This window comes from Thermobia domestica, chromosome 4 (assembly GCF_964235325.1).
Source record: "Thermobia domestica chromosome 4, izTheDome1.hap1.1, whole genome shotgun sequence".
Taxonomy (NCBI): Eukaryota; Metazoa; Arthropoda; class Insecta; order Zygentoma; family Lepismatidae; genus Thermobia; species Thermobia domestica.
In genome coordinates this window covers 289,946,492-289,962,012 of record NC_137457.1, presented here as the reverse complement: position 1 = coordinate 289,962,012, position 15,521 = coordinate 289,946,492, and the positions used below count along the sequence as shown (strand labels likewise).

The 15,521-nt window shown below is 36.9% G+C and overlaps 1 protein-coding gene across 9 annotated transcripts in view; it reads right to left on the bottom strand.

The window, feature by feature from the left end:
* LOC145684153 (uncharacterized) overlaps window positions 1-11,052 on the bottom strand; it is a 33,127-nt gene extending 22,075 nt beyond the window's left edge. For 2 of the 9 annotated variants that reach the window (XM_081756106.1, XM_081756114.1), the window contains exons 1-2: window positions 10,878-11,035; window positions 4,580-5,079 (exon numbers count right to left, since the gene is read on the bottom strand). In XM_081756106.1, the coding sequence (XP_081612232.1) occupies window positions 4,580-5,004 (425 nt within the window). In that variant the 5' untranslated portion in view covers window positions 5,005-5,079; window positions 10,878-11,035. The other 7 variants (XM_081756109.1, XM_081756107.1, XM_081756111.1 and 4 more) reach the window with 7 other exon arrangements.
* Window positions 11,053-15,521: the final 4,469 nt, after the last annotated feature.

Sequence of the window (15,521 nt, the reverse complement as noted above, 5' to 3'; positions counted from 1 at the left end):
AACATAGAAACTTTCCCCAAGTCTTCTTTCTGTTTCTCCAAGACCAAAATTATAGAGGTAGAAAATATCTACAATTCAGCCACTGAAAAGGAATGCAATCTCTGACACAGCCTTGTATCGATTCCCGGTCAGAATAGACGAAGTTCTGAGAATTGGCAAATAACTCGATTCTAAGGTCGACAAGCTGTGAAATCTAATGACCCAGGCCTGGTTCGAGGCTCGTTTCCGAACAATCCCAAAATCTAATTCCCTTCTTAGTGGGAACTCAACAGCTCCACAAATACTAACAAGCCGGGTAAAAGCGCCGGCTTTATACAGCGCCGATGTTTTTTTTTATCCCTATCAATTGTTGAGACGTCAGCGTTCCCGACGCTCACGAAACCTATCCCTCAGCGTTTCGGATGCTCAGGCCACTTATCGCTATCACATTAAGCTTTAATCCACTAGTGTCAAACAGAAAGAGGGTACCCTGAATCCGGAATCATTGCATTTTTTCATGTATCTGTAATATAATTAAACAAGATAACAATTATTCCAGAATCTGATCCACATGAAACAAATGACTATATTAACTGCTTTTACGTTCTCGAATGGTTTAGTTTTATTTCCAAGCGCGATTATGCAACAAATGTTCCATACTTTTTTCTTTTACTATTACTTTTTATATAGAGAATTTGATTAAGTTAAAATATTTGGCATAGGGCTAAAAAGAATGAAATGAACGAGAAGAAATCTAGAATAGTGGAAGATAATTCGTATAAAACATTTTTAAAACCTTTAATCGTTAGAATTCATATTCACAAAGGAACATTTAAAAACCCATAATTATTCAGTGTAAATATATTATTAGAGTTGAGGTTCACAGAAATATACAATACAGAGCCAATATACAGAACAATTTATTGCATTTCTGTGTAATGTGTGAGTCTTGTATGCGAAGTTGTACAAAAAGTATAATTTTTAATCCTAAACAATTTCTGCAGTTAGTAAAAATAACACCTTATTGAAGGTATAGAACACGTTCTAAATTAGCCCAATTACCCAGCATCCTTCGCAGGAAAGCCAACTGAATCGTATACATGTTGGGAAGAAAGTATCTTCTTCATACCTCCAAAGAGAGATGAACAAAAAGAAAGGAATACGAAGAACAATAATACAACCGATCGATGATTTAAAAAATAGAAGAGAATATTGGGAACTAAAAGAGAAGGCTGAGAATCGAGAAACATGGAAGGAAAACTTCCAGGGAGAAACCTAAAATAAAAATAATATATCTCCGTCCCAGGACTGCCAAGAGGCAGAATACTTAATGATACCTAACCGTATGTGTTCCAGTCGTGAAGTTTACTATCTACTCTTAGCTGTAATTACGCATCACGGCTGGAATGTATACGGTTAGTAATATGTTAAATTCAGACGTTTTACACATTCAATTAGCTATTAATAAACCCACCGAAATGCCATCTATAAAATGTAAATAGCCAACATCTCTAGAGATTAGCTTAAAACATCCTAATAATAGAAGGTTGAGATTTGCACCTGAAACATTGATGAGAAAATTAACAATATATATTACTTATCACGCCTGGTACGTGTGAGGTTAGTATTGTTTTACTATTGAACTCTAACATTTTAATACCAGTCAGCAACAAAGAAAATACCAAAGAATTGTCAGACATATTTCATATTTAACATTAAAGAACAACCAAAAATTCGCAACTCAGGTTGTAATATGAATTAAGTAACGAGTATTCAAACGAAGCTATGAACGAAGACAGAAATTTAGTCAACTAAATTATTAATTTGAATTTATATTCACAATATACTTAAATAACTATGGAACAGTATGTTTGTCAATGTGCTTCTTTGAAAATACCTAAGCTTATATGCCATGGAGGGCTCTGGATTATTTAGGTGATACGTGTATCCGAGACGGTGTGGGTCAATAAAATCTTTACCCGTGTTGCACTCGACACTTTCTACAACGAACCACCCTTTATGACTTATCAACTACTATGACCTATCGGCCATCGCAACCACTGTCATTTTACCGTCACCTATTCTGGTCGAAGTCCAAGCAACACTTGCTGAAAAGGTACATATATATATATTAACATTTCTTACGTGTGTTTTATTTAGTTAAACGTAATAAATGTTTGAATTTTACGTGGTGAAAGGAAGAAAACATCAAGTACGCTGCTATTTTGTTTTTAATCAGAGTGTGACTTCCTATAGTTAATCACACAAATGTCCCGTTCCTCCACAGTAACACTAGATCACACCACTATGATGTAAGCAAGGTTGAATATCGGTTATAACTAGCCTAAACGCAAGAGAGACAAAACTGCCTGAAGCGAAGTTCTAGTGATGCTAAAATAAGGAAGATATTTCCTACACGAGCCAGGCACTGTATTTCAAGTCTTGGATATTTTTATTCTTCTTGTTTCTTTTTTTTTCACTTTCTATCAAAAGTCTTCTGTTTTATTTCCCACACTAGGCATAGATCTCAGGAACTCTTGTGAATTGTAAGCCTTGTCACGAAAAATGTCTATACATAAGCTCGATATATTTTTTATGATTTTCAATTATGCATAATGCAAATTCTCTAATTATGCCATTAATCTACTTGTGGTAAATAACGGCATAACTGTCTCTCAAGGAACAGACATCCAGGAAACCCTCTTTAAAATACACCTCATTTCCTCACTTAAATATCTGAAATTTAAGTTAATCAATTTCTTACTGCCAATCATTCAAAGAATTTAATACGGTACTTAATTATTTAATAAACGAACCACAGCACACATTAGCCTGATAGCGATAGTTCCCCATTTCATTAAACAACTACATGACGATTACAATTAAATGATGATGTAACGAATTGTCATTAAACACGAAGCAAAACAGCGTAAATTTATGACTTAATGATATTTCGTTATAGACCAAGTATTGCTGTCTTAACCTACGTAAAACGAAGTATCAAAGCAATGTATTTGTTTGGAAAAATGGAAGCCGCAGAATAGTTAATGCAGGGGCGTCATTTCAGACTTCGCTTCGGGGGGGGGGGGCGAGAGCACCATTGATATAAGATTTTCACGTTTTTCACTACTATATTAGTAGACAATCGATTAAAGTTTATGTATTCCTCAAACTCTTGGGGGGGGGGCAATTGCCCCCTCCTGCCCTCGCTAAATGACGCCCCTGAGTTAATGATTCAAAACTTTCTTTTCTTTCTAATCCTATCGATTCTAATGGAATTTCAATCCTCTTAGATTCTCTTTACTGGAGCAGATTTGATCAACTTATTTGTAACGTGCTCATTTTTAAGTTTAACGTACCACGATTATGCTCCCAGGCTACGGAGATGAGGGAAGCGGGAAAACTCCGAGAAACCCAAGGAAATGGTGTTAATGCCCACTCGTCGGGATTTGAGATAATCCACAGTCCTCCATTCAGGAGGCGATCACTCTATCAAACGAGAGGGTTCTTTAAGAGAAAAAAATCTTTTGGCGGCAAATGTCACACAAAAGTAGCAAGAAAAGCCCTATTATCCATAAGCTTTGCTTTTATCTAAAGGTAACATGATGAAACCCTCCATCATCTATGAAGCTAATTAAGCTATATATTAAAATAAACTATTTATGAAAACTGAATTTCTGGTTGGTCTAGTAGAAATTATTCATGATACGACATACATTAATATTCAAAAATCACAATAAGTAAAAGGGTTTCGTAACAACTTAAAACCTGATAATTTATTCGTGTCATCCGTATTTGGGATTTTTATTTACTAGGGTTCTGCGTATAAAATCATTTTACAGTATCAGTTCTGTGTATAAAATAATAAATGAATATAGAAGAACGAGATTGTACATCATAAAGATATTTTGAGTAAGAGGGGAAAGTTAAAAATATGCCAGCGAGGTACTGTTCCCTATAATAAGAAATATATTACCGGCACTGAATTTTCTGCCCACAAAGCAATCACACTTCCTCTTGTACTTCGTGTTTCACAAGAATCATATTCAGTGCTCTTGAAACTTGACAGGAGTTTATATGTTGTTTAAAGTGTTACTGAGTGATCGTTTTACTTACGAGCACCTATTTTGAACAAGAATTGCTATTGACATTACTCAGAAACGTTTTAATATTTAACCCTAGCAATCAAGGCTTGGTGCAAGGGGGAGGTTAATGGGAATTTATCGTTACGATTGGATACCGCCGAATAGCCTCACCTCTTACAAAGTTATGTATTAGGTTGCATTTATTTTGTATTTAAAAGTTTGCGATTCTATTAACTCAGTTTAAGGTAAACAAATATATACTATATATAATTTTATATATATATATATATATATATATATATATATATATATATATTTAACGAAATATTGGAAGTGTTGAAAAGATATAATTACAGAAAATATAAATCTGATAAAATAAACGCATTTAAACGTACCTCAGGTCCTGAGCATTGGACCTGCTTTTAAATTATCATTCACTTCAACATCCTCCTTGTGAAGTGTTGAAAAGATATAATTACAGAAAATATAAATCTGATAAACGCATTTAAACGTACCTCAGGTTCTGAGCATTGGCACCTGCTTTTAAATTATCATTCATTTCAACATCCTTATCTTCAACAGTGGCAAACTCACGACTGTTTAACTGTTCCGTGTTGTGAGTAAAATCGGAGGAATTTGACTTGATGTTACTGCGAAAACGTTTGGTATTTACAAGTACATCAGCTGTTGATAAAGGCTTGTCCAAACATATTGCTTTCGAAGTTAGTTTCAAATCTGATATTCTTTCATCCTCATTACTTATTGTAGCGATTTTATCTCCTGTTGCACTTTCGCCCTCCTTACATTCCACAGTTATAAGAGGATATTTAAGGTCATTAATATTACTAGCACATAGTTTTTGTTTACATTCTTCTAACGACTCGTTTTCTGTTTTCATTTCAATTTTGTTACACGCAAAGCTCAAATAATGAAAAGACATTTCGTTCACACAAAATCTGTTTACGTTGGACCTTTGAAAGCTTCAGCACTCAATATTTCAGAAAAACGAACCAATCTGAAAGGAATAAGAAAAATATTATTTTTTTTTTAACAACATTTGTGAGCAGGCTGGGAGAAGACAATGGGTGATATTAATAAAACGGAGAAGTTACTCATTATTCCCAATTTTGTAGTAGTTACTCGAACTGGTATCAATAAAAAGAGAACTGAGCACTACTCGTCCCAGCTGACCTCGGAGAAGCCCCGCCCTTTTGAAGTAACCACACCTCTATTCTCGAGCTGAGTAACTACTCCGCATTTGACATCAATAAAAATCAGACTCCTCTGTGATGCTAGTAACTTCTCCAAATTTGTGGAGCAAGCTAAATAGGTGACTCCGTGCGAAATATGGCAGAGTATATGATTGTTTTGCTACGTAGAGAAACCTGTAAACTGCATAGAAATGTTGCAAATGGAGATTACAAAAATTATAGGTTCATGAAAGAAAATGTAAAGTGGTTAGCATAACATTCTTTAGGAGAATCAACCGAAATTCGGAGTGGTGCACTACGTAATGAAGAAAAGATGCGGGTTTTCTTGCGTTACGTGAGTGATCCGGGATTCCAGGTCAGAATGTCAGGGGATTCTGGTGTGGTTCAAGGTACTGTCTATCACTACTACAAGTGTAATGGATGCGATTAGTGCGAAATCTGAAACTGGATTGTTTCCGGAAGTGTGCGTAATATGCAAACAGCAAAGGCAGAGTGGCAAGAACAATATACATTTCCGGGTGCTATCGGAGCACTTCCCTATACACACGTGGCAATAAAGAAACCTAGTATTTTGGAGACGAATACACTAATAGGAAGAGCTCCTTCGTGGCTAAGCGGTTAGCGTACATACCTTTGGCATGGGAGACCCGCGTTCGATTCCCGGCGGGAGCTCATGTAGTTCGGATTCCATGTTAATCAGTGGGTCCGTTTTATACAGCCTTGCTACTAAAAAGGACGTTAAACTCAAAATCAACTCAACTCAAGGTTGATTGGAAGAGTGTATATACATAAGACCCTATTTTGTTTATGTTGAGGCGAAAGGGGACACGTATGATGTGGAAAACGCAATCAGATGGACGTGGTTTATAGTGTGACTGGCTGCACTTTTATTAAAAGGAAACAAAGGGGCCAAGTGTCTGATTTCGTTCTTAAACCAAAGAATCTACAAAGACCTTGGACAACGCGTGATATGCGCTTGTCGTGTATTAACATCCATCAGCTCCATTAGGTTTGTTCCCGTGGTTTCAGTGTTACGTTCTTGTTTCCCGTTTCTCTTTCTTTTTTCTTTTTGTTTTATTCTCGCTCGAATATTAAATATTCTCTTTTCGATTTGTTTCTCTGTCGTAGATGTATTCGATATTTCGTTGCATTTCACTGTAATTGCCTTCAAAGCTTCGGCTTTCCTTCGTTTACTTTCTGGTAACTGTGACTTTCAAAGTACCACTGGAAATTCTTTTTATAACATCCACAAATGCACTTTTATTGAAGCTGTCGTTGCTACTTGCCCGTTCCATGGTGTTTAGGATAATACGCCATAGGTTAAAAACAACGAAATGACTGCGCAACGGGTGGGAGAAATGAGTAATTACTTCTTTTATTGATATGACTCACTGGTACACGCAGAGGAAACGCGAGTGAACGTTCATAAATGTAGAGCAGTCTAGACCTGAGTAGTGGCTAGTTTCATTGATACGAAATTGAGGGAGGAGATTACTCCAGCTGTAATTACTCCGATTCTCGAGCAGGGCTTCTCAGGAGTAGTTACTTATTTTTATTGATATCACCCAATGGTAAGTGTAACTTGAGGTGAAATTGAGTTAGCTGGTGAAATGGTTTGGGTCAGACTAGGCACGTAAAAGGTACTGAAACCAGTATTTTAAAATATTCGAAATTTTGCAACTCATCATATCAAAATACAGATGTACTCAAATCAAAATATCGAAATACTGATCAATATTCTAGATTTCCCTTATTCTGTCTCTTGTTAAAGCAAAATATATATATATATATATTAAATTTTACATTCGACTATATTATAAGATTATATTACCTTTCTTGGATAAGATTACGTTTTTGCTATACATATCTATTTTATCGAAGTACCATTCTTGTTTTTTCTCTTTTCTTTTTAAATAAAGTTACGAATTCTAAACGTATGGTCAGTATTGCATGAGGACAGAAAACGCCAAAACTAATATATCCTCTTCTACATGACTACTTTATATTTCTTAAATAAAGTATGAAAAGCAATTTTATTCAAATTTTCCACTTAAAAATGGATAACATTTTCAAGATCTACTGTACTATTTTAAAGAGACATTTACTTATTTTCTCCAGCTTTTCTTCTTCATTCAGAAACATGTAGCGCTAGCAATGTATACTTAAATTTATTTTGTTGTAGTTGTTGCATATCTTAATTTGCTGTCTTGGCTTTCTTTTCGGTATTTATATGTCACTGGATTTTTTTCTAGCAACTTACGGTATTTCTTCGTTGATTGATTGTATTAGTATTTAGGGTACAATTTAGTACTATAAACATGGACTTACTGGTTAATGTTGGATACGAACGACACGGGTTTTTACCAGAAATGAAGCAGTTTTTCGCGTAGGAGGGGAAGGCTAACTACAGAGCATCTAGAGAGCACTTGTATATGGATTAATGCGGCACATTCTCACTTATTCTTTTTATAGTCCAGCGCATACCTACCTTAAAAAACGAAAGAACAAAAGTATAACGAGCACAGGTATGCGGTAAATTTTACTGAACTGAAACATTTTATAAAAAGGCATCCACTTTCATGGTATTTTTGTTTTGCAATGTAATGTTGAATTTTGATATTTAAAACATCAAAATCAATATCAACAAATCTCAACACCAAACAGTCCTATCGACATATATAGTAATGATAAATTCCATTTCTTCTGAAAATTAAACTAAAATAAAAAGGGCAAAGAAACATGTAATTTTTCTATTTAATCAAATTTTTAAAATAAATTTACTTTACTAAAATAAATGCCTCTTCACAGTTTTTTTTTTTTTTTTTTTTTTTTTTTACGATTTAAACTGTTATTTTTCTCATCTGGAAGCAGTTATTTTTTCTACCTTACGAATAAACAATAGTATACAATTTTCCTTCTCTTTCATAAACATTGGTTTGAGTCAGACATGACTTTTCGCACTTTATATCATAGTTGTCAGACAATCTCCTCCTAAACCGTCAAAGGGGTTTCTTCCCCTACCACACTGAATGTTCCCTCCCGGAGCTAAGAAATCCCCCCGGAGGTTTTCTTCGATAGGACTCAGGCAGAGTTGTAAATGGTTTTGCACTAATACTTTCATGCTCAGCAAAAATCTGAACTCATCTCAGCTACAATTAATTACTCAAATAACATATTAACACTGTGAGTGGTAATGACCAAGTGGGCGACCATACAGGGACTGCGATTACATATTAACCTGTCTCAGAACACAATGTATTTTAAATGTTTTGTCCTCATACCTAAACGGAGTTGGCAATCCTCAATTATACTCTGAATTACATTGATCGCAATTTAGTTACTAGATGATGCGCAAATGCTTCTTACTTTTCTCTTGGTGTCCTTATGCGATAACAATGCGCATCTTGTCTTACGCCAAAGTGGTGAGAAAATATGTCTGACGATGATATACCCCTAAATTTGAAAGAGGAATTTAGCAGAAGTGCTGGTAATCTTTTACATGCAGAGGAATTTCTTTGTTGCAATGGTTTTGGTATATTCTCGCATACTGTACAACAAAACTACAAACAACAAGCTATTTTCTTGAATTATTTGCGAGAGACTGATTGAAAAAAAGGGGGACCCATGAGGGAAACTTTCAAAAATACGCAATTACTACGCTGATCTCGGGAAAACATATTTTAAACAAAATTTCACCACAAAAGTTGACCCTATAAAGAAACTAGTTTTGACCTTTGTCATTTATGAAAAGAGGTCACATCATAAACTGAAACAATATAAAAATGTTGTTTTCTTGAAAAAAAAAAGGAAAACCTATAAATAAATACAATAGGCAAAATATAGCGCACGTGGTTCCTTTTCTGCATGTATGCCTCGTTAACCTTTTATTCTTTTGTTTCAATTTTATGCAACAAGCAGTCACCTTTCAAATACTGATATATCCTTCCAATATAAAATATGATACCGTGCAATTTTAATATACGGAACCATAGTATAAGTAGTAGTAGGAGTAAGGATAGCAATAGGAGTAGGAACGGGTTGGAAGTCCCGCAGGGGTTGGTTGGGTTCAGTTCTCGAAATAAAATGGGCAAATTAAAGACTTACCCACATTTTCAGGTTCATTTTACAATCTATGGATCCGTACCGGTATATTAAAACTGCACGTATGATACACCAAAATAAAGAAGAAACTTTCCAGGGATGCATGATACATAACTTTTGCATTCCTATATTTCGAGATTCAATTGTTTTAATATAGACAAAGGCTTGTTTAGACGAAGGAGGATAAATGTTTGCAATCTAACCTAACATAATATTAACACAAATTAGCGAAATTGTAACATCATTTGGATTTTAGAAAGGCTTGCCTCTATCAACAAATCAATCATCCCCCCCTCCAAAAAAAGGCCAGCATTTTTGGGAATGTCTTTGTTCCGTGTTTGCACTTTTATCGTTTATGTGCAAATATAGAGTCGCTGTGCCCCTCATCCTATGGAAGCACACCCACGCTGCTATCCGGCTCCACAACATTCGCACTGCGTGACTCAGATATAGTATTCGTGCTGTTTCGTCCTCACTAAAAACAGGTTCGTTGGACCTATTTTAAAACCCAATATTTACACGCAAATCGTGAAAGATTTTTTTTAACGGTGCAGTTTTATTTCAGGGATTCACACATAAATTAATTGCATATATACTTCTTTTCTTCTAAATCGATGAGAAGTGTATTTGCATTTCTTGGTACGAATTTACTTTTGGGACTTCAGAGTACGTACACGATAAAAACTAACGTGCAGAAGATACTAACGAACTTACGTTAGATGGCTATTAAATGCAAGGATGCTATCTAACCGAATCAGGGCAGCAGCACAGCAGGAGGCTCGAGCGGGAGTGAGATGGTACGTCGTAGGGAGCAGTTGCGTCAGCGAAGGGTGTTATACATATAAACGAAGATAATGGAAAACACTGTATAAAATTACCGGTAGTTACTTTACGTGTTGAATTATATATTTATACGTTATTAAAGACTTTATAGGTAATATTCCGATATGTCATGTTTGTTTGCCTATTTGCGTTATAAAGTACAATATATATATTATTATTACTATTATTATTAACGTAAATTTCACAATTGTGTGGATCTTTTAACTCTCGGACATCTGTATAGGTACGCGTCGTGAGTTAGCACATCAAGATTCCACAGACTACCCTTTGTATACTTTGGTCACTAGCTACCTTACTGGCGAATCCATGGAAAACAGGTTCGACTTTCATTAATGTATTTTTCCTAGATTCACAAGATTTCCGCATTTCACAAGTAAGAACACAACATATTTATATTATTTACAAACGAGTGTATTGAAATATTATTATAGATTTGTTCTGTAAATTTTGCAAATCTGTGAATCCGTACAGTAGATATGCACCCTTTTTAACAATTATTTCTGGTGGATCCCGTCAATCATTTATGTTTATTTGGATATTGTCAATTGGCCCAGCGAAAAATATTTTGGAGGACAATAAGAAGGACCGTTATGAGTACGAAATCTTTGAGTGGAACACAAATTTGATTTATAAATATATAAATTCACGGCTTACGAACAATTTTCAATTTGGAAATACAATTCGAGGAGATTTTCTCTGTTTTCCTCTTAGGAGTCTAAAGTTACCGATCTCCTCCTAGTCCCACGCTGAAGATGCACCACAATAATAATAATAAAACTGATGCAACTGATCCTCTTTCGGGAATAGTCATGAGGAATCTTCTTCTTCTTCTTCTGCGGTTGGAACGTGCCTTAACGCAGATCGCTCTCCCTGCAATTATAGACGGTGTGATCAAAAGAAACAGATGAGGAATTGAGATGGATCTTTAGAGATGCTTATAAGATGCTAAATTACGTAGATCTTTGTAAATAAAGATAATAGGCAGTAAGAACAGATGGGGATAAGGTGAAAATGAACGAATCTACATTAAAAGGGCCAGAACCGTGAAATTTATGAAGAATGGAGAGAAATGGCGGGCGATATTGTTGATAGAGAGGGCAAGAGAAAATGAAATGATCGATGGAGCCTGTATCGAGACCATAGTTACAAAGTGGAGTAGTACGTTTTCGGAGAAGATATAAGCGTTGGGAAGTATACAGAATGTGAAGTCTGTTACGGAGCAGAAAATGGAGGAATGAGGGAGAGAAAGTATGTTGAATGAACCAAGATGGAGAGTGGAGAGAGTAAGGATGGTACCAGAACCAACGTGCCTTTGTACAGGAGTCACTATCAGCAGTCCAGCGTTGATAATGAAGTGTAATAAGTCGTGGAAAAAGGTCAACAGGCGAGACTGAAAGATCTATGGGAGTGCCGTGCAGGCAGGGGTGTAGCCAAGGGGGGGGCATCGGGGCCAGCCCCCAAATGTTTTCCTGCCCCCCCAAAATGTCCAAGTTTTAAAACATCATAGTAAAATTATCTTGCTTCATTCATTTAAAGGTAACAAAGTTTATTAACAATTAATAATTTATGGTAAAATACTATGGAGAAATATCGTTTTTCCATACTGATCGAAAAATAGTATAGTATCTCTTTCTTATACCGATCGAAAAATAGGATATTTTTTGTGACAGCAGATTACGCAATTTACTGCGATTTATATTTGACAGTTTGAAGACAAACGTTTTAACAAGGTACTACAAATACAGCCATAAAACAAAGGTACTAAACTGATTTGTAAGTACAGTATATTTTTATATGCTTTAACAAGTGTTTTAAAAGACATAGAGGATGGAAAATTTGGTGAGAAATAATGCTTTTATTCAATTTGGAATGCATTCGCTCTCTCTTTTATTTCTACTCAGTGTAATAAAATAATTATGTTCTTTTAAGTCACGAATAATAAGTAAATATTTTTTTTCAGGAAACCGTAAAGAAATTAAGTGAAATTTCAAAGAAAATCAATCTTGTGTAAATAGGTTCTGTATACAAGGTCTTAAATTTAAATATAAAGGTAACCAAGAAATGTTTTGTTGCTTTTCCACCCACCACCTTCGAACATCGATATATCACCTAACCTGGAAAATCAAAAATAGTCCCCATCAGCATCGACGACCTTCTGAAAACGTTCTGGAAGGCCATGCAATCATCCATCGCGGTAGAACTTGGTGGGCCGTGAAACGAAAAAAGTATCAGATGCATTTTGGACTTTTACTAGGGATTTGAACTGGCGTCCTCTAAGGTGATTGTCCAAAGAATGGAACAGATGATAATCGGACGGTGCAATACCCGGGGAATATAGTGGTTGCAATATTGTTTCCCATCCAAGGCGAAAAATGGTGTCCTGAGTCATCCTAGCCACGAGGGACTTAGCGTTGTCCCATAAACGAGGACCCATTTGCAATTCAGAAGTTATGGCTCCAGAGTTTTGAGTTTTTGTTTACCATAGCTCAACTGCTGACACTACACAGTTGCATTGATACTCTGACCAGCTGGTAGCAGTTCCCGATGCACGATGCACCAAACACACAGAAGGACCTTCTTCTGGTACAGTGCTGGTTTCGGCTGTTTTGAAATCGGTTCATGGGATGCTAATCAATGATGACGGGACGTTGGAGCTTCGTATAGGACACACTTTTTATCACATGTCAACGCCCTGTCCAGAAATGGCTCCGAAATAGTAAATAAACACAGGCGACTGCCGTGTTGCCTTCTAGCCCAGAGTCAAAATATGAGAGACCCATCGACCCAACTAGTAGTGCTTCACAAGTTGATGGATGTGCTGCCGAATGGTTTCTCCACACACTGAATTGTAGTCCCAGTTCCTCTTTGTACATGTGTTGGTCTTCTGGCACGTGGTGTTTTCGGATGTTTCGTCATCGTCCTTAAACTTGTTAAACCATTGCTGCAATGTCCGCGTCGTCACGACACCCTCACCAAAGGCCTGGCATATCTTCTGTCCCGCTACAGCGGCGTTTAATCTCCATTTGAACTCGTTCAGCATACATGCTCTTATGACGCTTTGTGGATGTCCCATGTTCCCTCTGTCTTTACGCAAGTTCACGGTGTGTCTGAATTGCCACAACCAGGTAGTATGTTGGATATACCCACACCAACAACTGACGTTCGCCTTATCTCCACTCGCATTCAACTCACGATTTAAGGTCCAATTGAACACAGACCTCCACGAAAAGGGACAGAACTTTCTTGGTTACCTTTATAGTTATGCACAAAGGTATAGCGTTTGGTCCCGGGCAGTAGTTCTTGATTAAGCATAATAAAAACTATCTTGAATATAATTTATGGATAATAATAATAATAATAATAATAATAAGAAGAAGAAGAAGAGAAGCTAAAGTAGTGTTTAGTTTTCCAGAAGAAAACCAAAATTTTCCTTTCTTTCAGGCCTCAAAAACACTAGTAGCAACAATTTTTTGGCTTTGTACATTGTAGCTGCCCCCTCAAAAACGACTGGCCCCCATACACAAACCTGCTGGCTACACCCCTGCGTGCAGAGCTCCGAAACGAGCTGCGGCGTCAGCTAGAGAATTCCCGAGGATGTTTACATGACCTTTGGACCAAATTAAGCAAGTAGTATAGTTGAGGGAAGTCCGACGGTATAGAAGAAAACGAATTTCATAAAGAATCCAGGAGGATGTTGAAGTCCAGGGAGAAGATTGTAAAGATTGAAGGAGAGATTTAGAATCAGTGGCGATACAGAGAGATGTATACTGATGCTGAAGAGAATGAAGAAGAGGCGCAAACAAGGGATAAGCTTCAGTGAGAAAGATAGAGACATAATGGGGCAGTTGAAAGCTGAAACATTGCTGAAGAGAGGAATCGTAGAAGGCTGATACCAAATGCACGCTCTGGCCAGAACCATCGCAGTAAAAATGAAGTGTCCTGAGGGAGAGGAGGAATGGATGAGGAAAAACAATGATGGCAGGATACGGGAGGGAAAAGGTGGGTGGAAGGGTATTGGAGAAAAATGATAGAAAAAGATTGGGAAAAAACTGGATAGTCATGCAAGTAGCAAGGGAGGGTATACGTGCGCTGGATGTGTAATAGATGTGGTGCAAGATCTAGGTAGCTGGTGTATATGAAAGGGAGAGATGCGAGATATGGAGAACGTTTGCGGCCAGTATGAAGGTGTCGAAGCAGAGTGAGTTTAGGGAGGAGAGATGATCGTGTAAATTGGAAACGTTGAAGACAGAATTTGTGTGAGAGGTGTTTCAACTGAATTGCTAAAGGTGGAACTCGGGTCTCAGAATAAAGCGCAGTAGGAGCAGTGGTGGAAGGAAGGCTAAGAGTACGGCAGAGAGTAGTATATTGAAGGGATTGGAATTTTTGGAAGACTCTAGAAGGAGATGGAGATAGAAAAAAACACCATACGTTAAAATAGGTAAGTAAACCTGTTTATATAACAGGAGGAGAACACGGAAATCTATAGACCAAGTAGAAGTGGAAGTAGAACGAATTAAACGTAAGAAGGATGATGTTTTCTGATGTAGAAGATGATAATGGGGGGGTCCGACGTAAAGAAGAGTCTAAGACGATTCCGAGGTATTTAACAGAAGGACGGCGAGAGAGAGTAATACCGGTAAAAGTAAGGGAGGGTAGGGCGGGAGAGCGTTTGCGAGTAAAGACTAGAAAGGAAGTTTTGTTCCAGTTTATTCTTAAGCCATGTTTGGAATACCAGGTGGAGAAAGTGGTGAGAGCTGAAATGAGTTGGGGTATAGGTAGTTGAGGAGAGGGAGAAGTAATATAGAAGGCTAAATCATCACAATAGGAAAGAACCCGTACAGTGTTACTGGTTTGGCAAAGAATCGGGACCAGAAAGAGATTGAACAAAAGGAGATAATACAGAACCTTGAGGAAGACCTTGGGAAGTGGTGCGACCTTCAGAGAGTTGGGAACCGAGGCGAAGACACAAGGTACATTCGACCAGAAGGTTGTAAATGATACGGAGATATTTCGAAGGGATGCCTTGTTGACAAAGTATATCTATGAGATCATAAAGGGGAACAGAGTCATAAGCCCGAGAAAGGTCAATGAATACGGCAAAAAGAAACTAGATACGGGAAAAAGCAAGCCAAATATCAGAGATAAGAACAGACAGACAGTCAGAAACACTAGAACCAAGTCGACAACCGTATTGTTGTTTGTAAAATAAAAGGTGGTGTTCACAGAACCATTGGAGGCGTTGTTTCAGGAGATATTCGAAGACCTTTAAAAGACATGAGGAGAGGGCAATAGGGCGGTAATG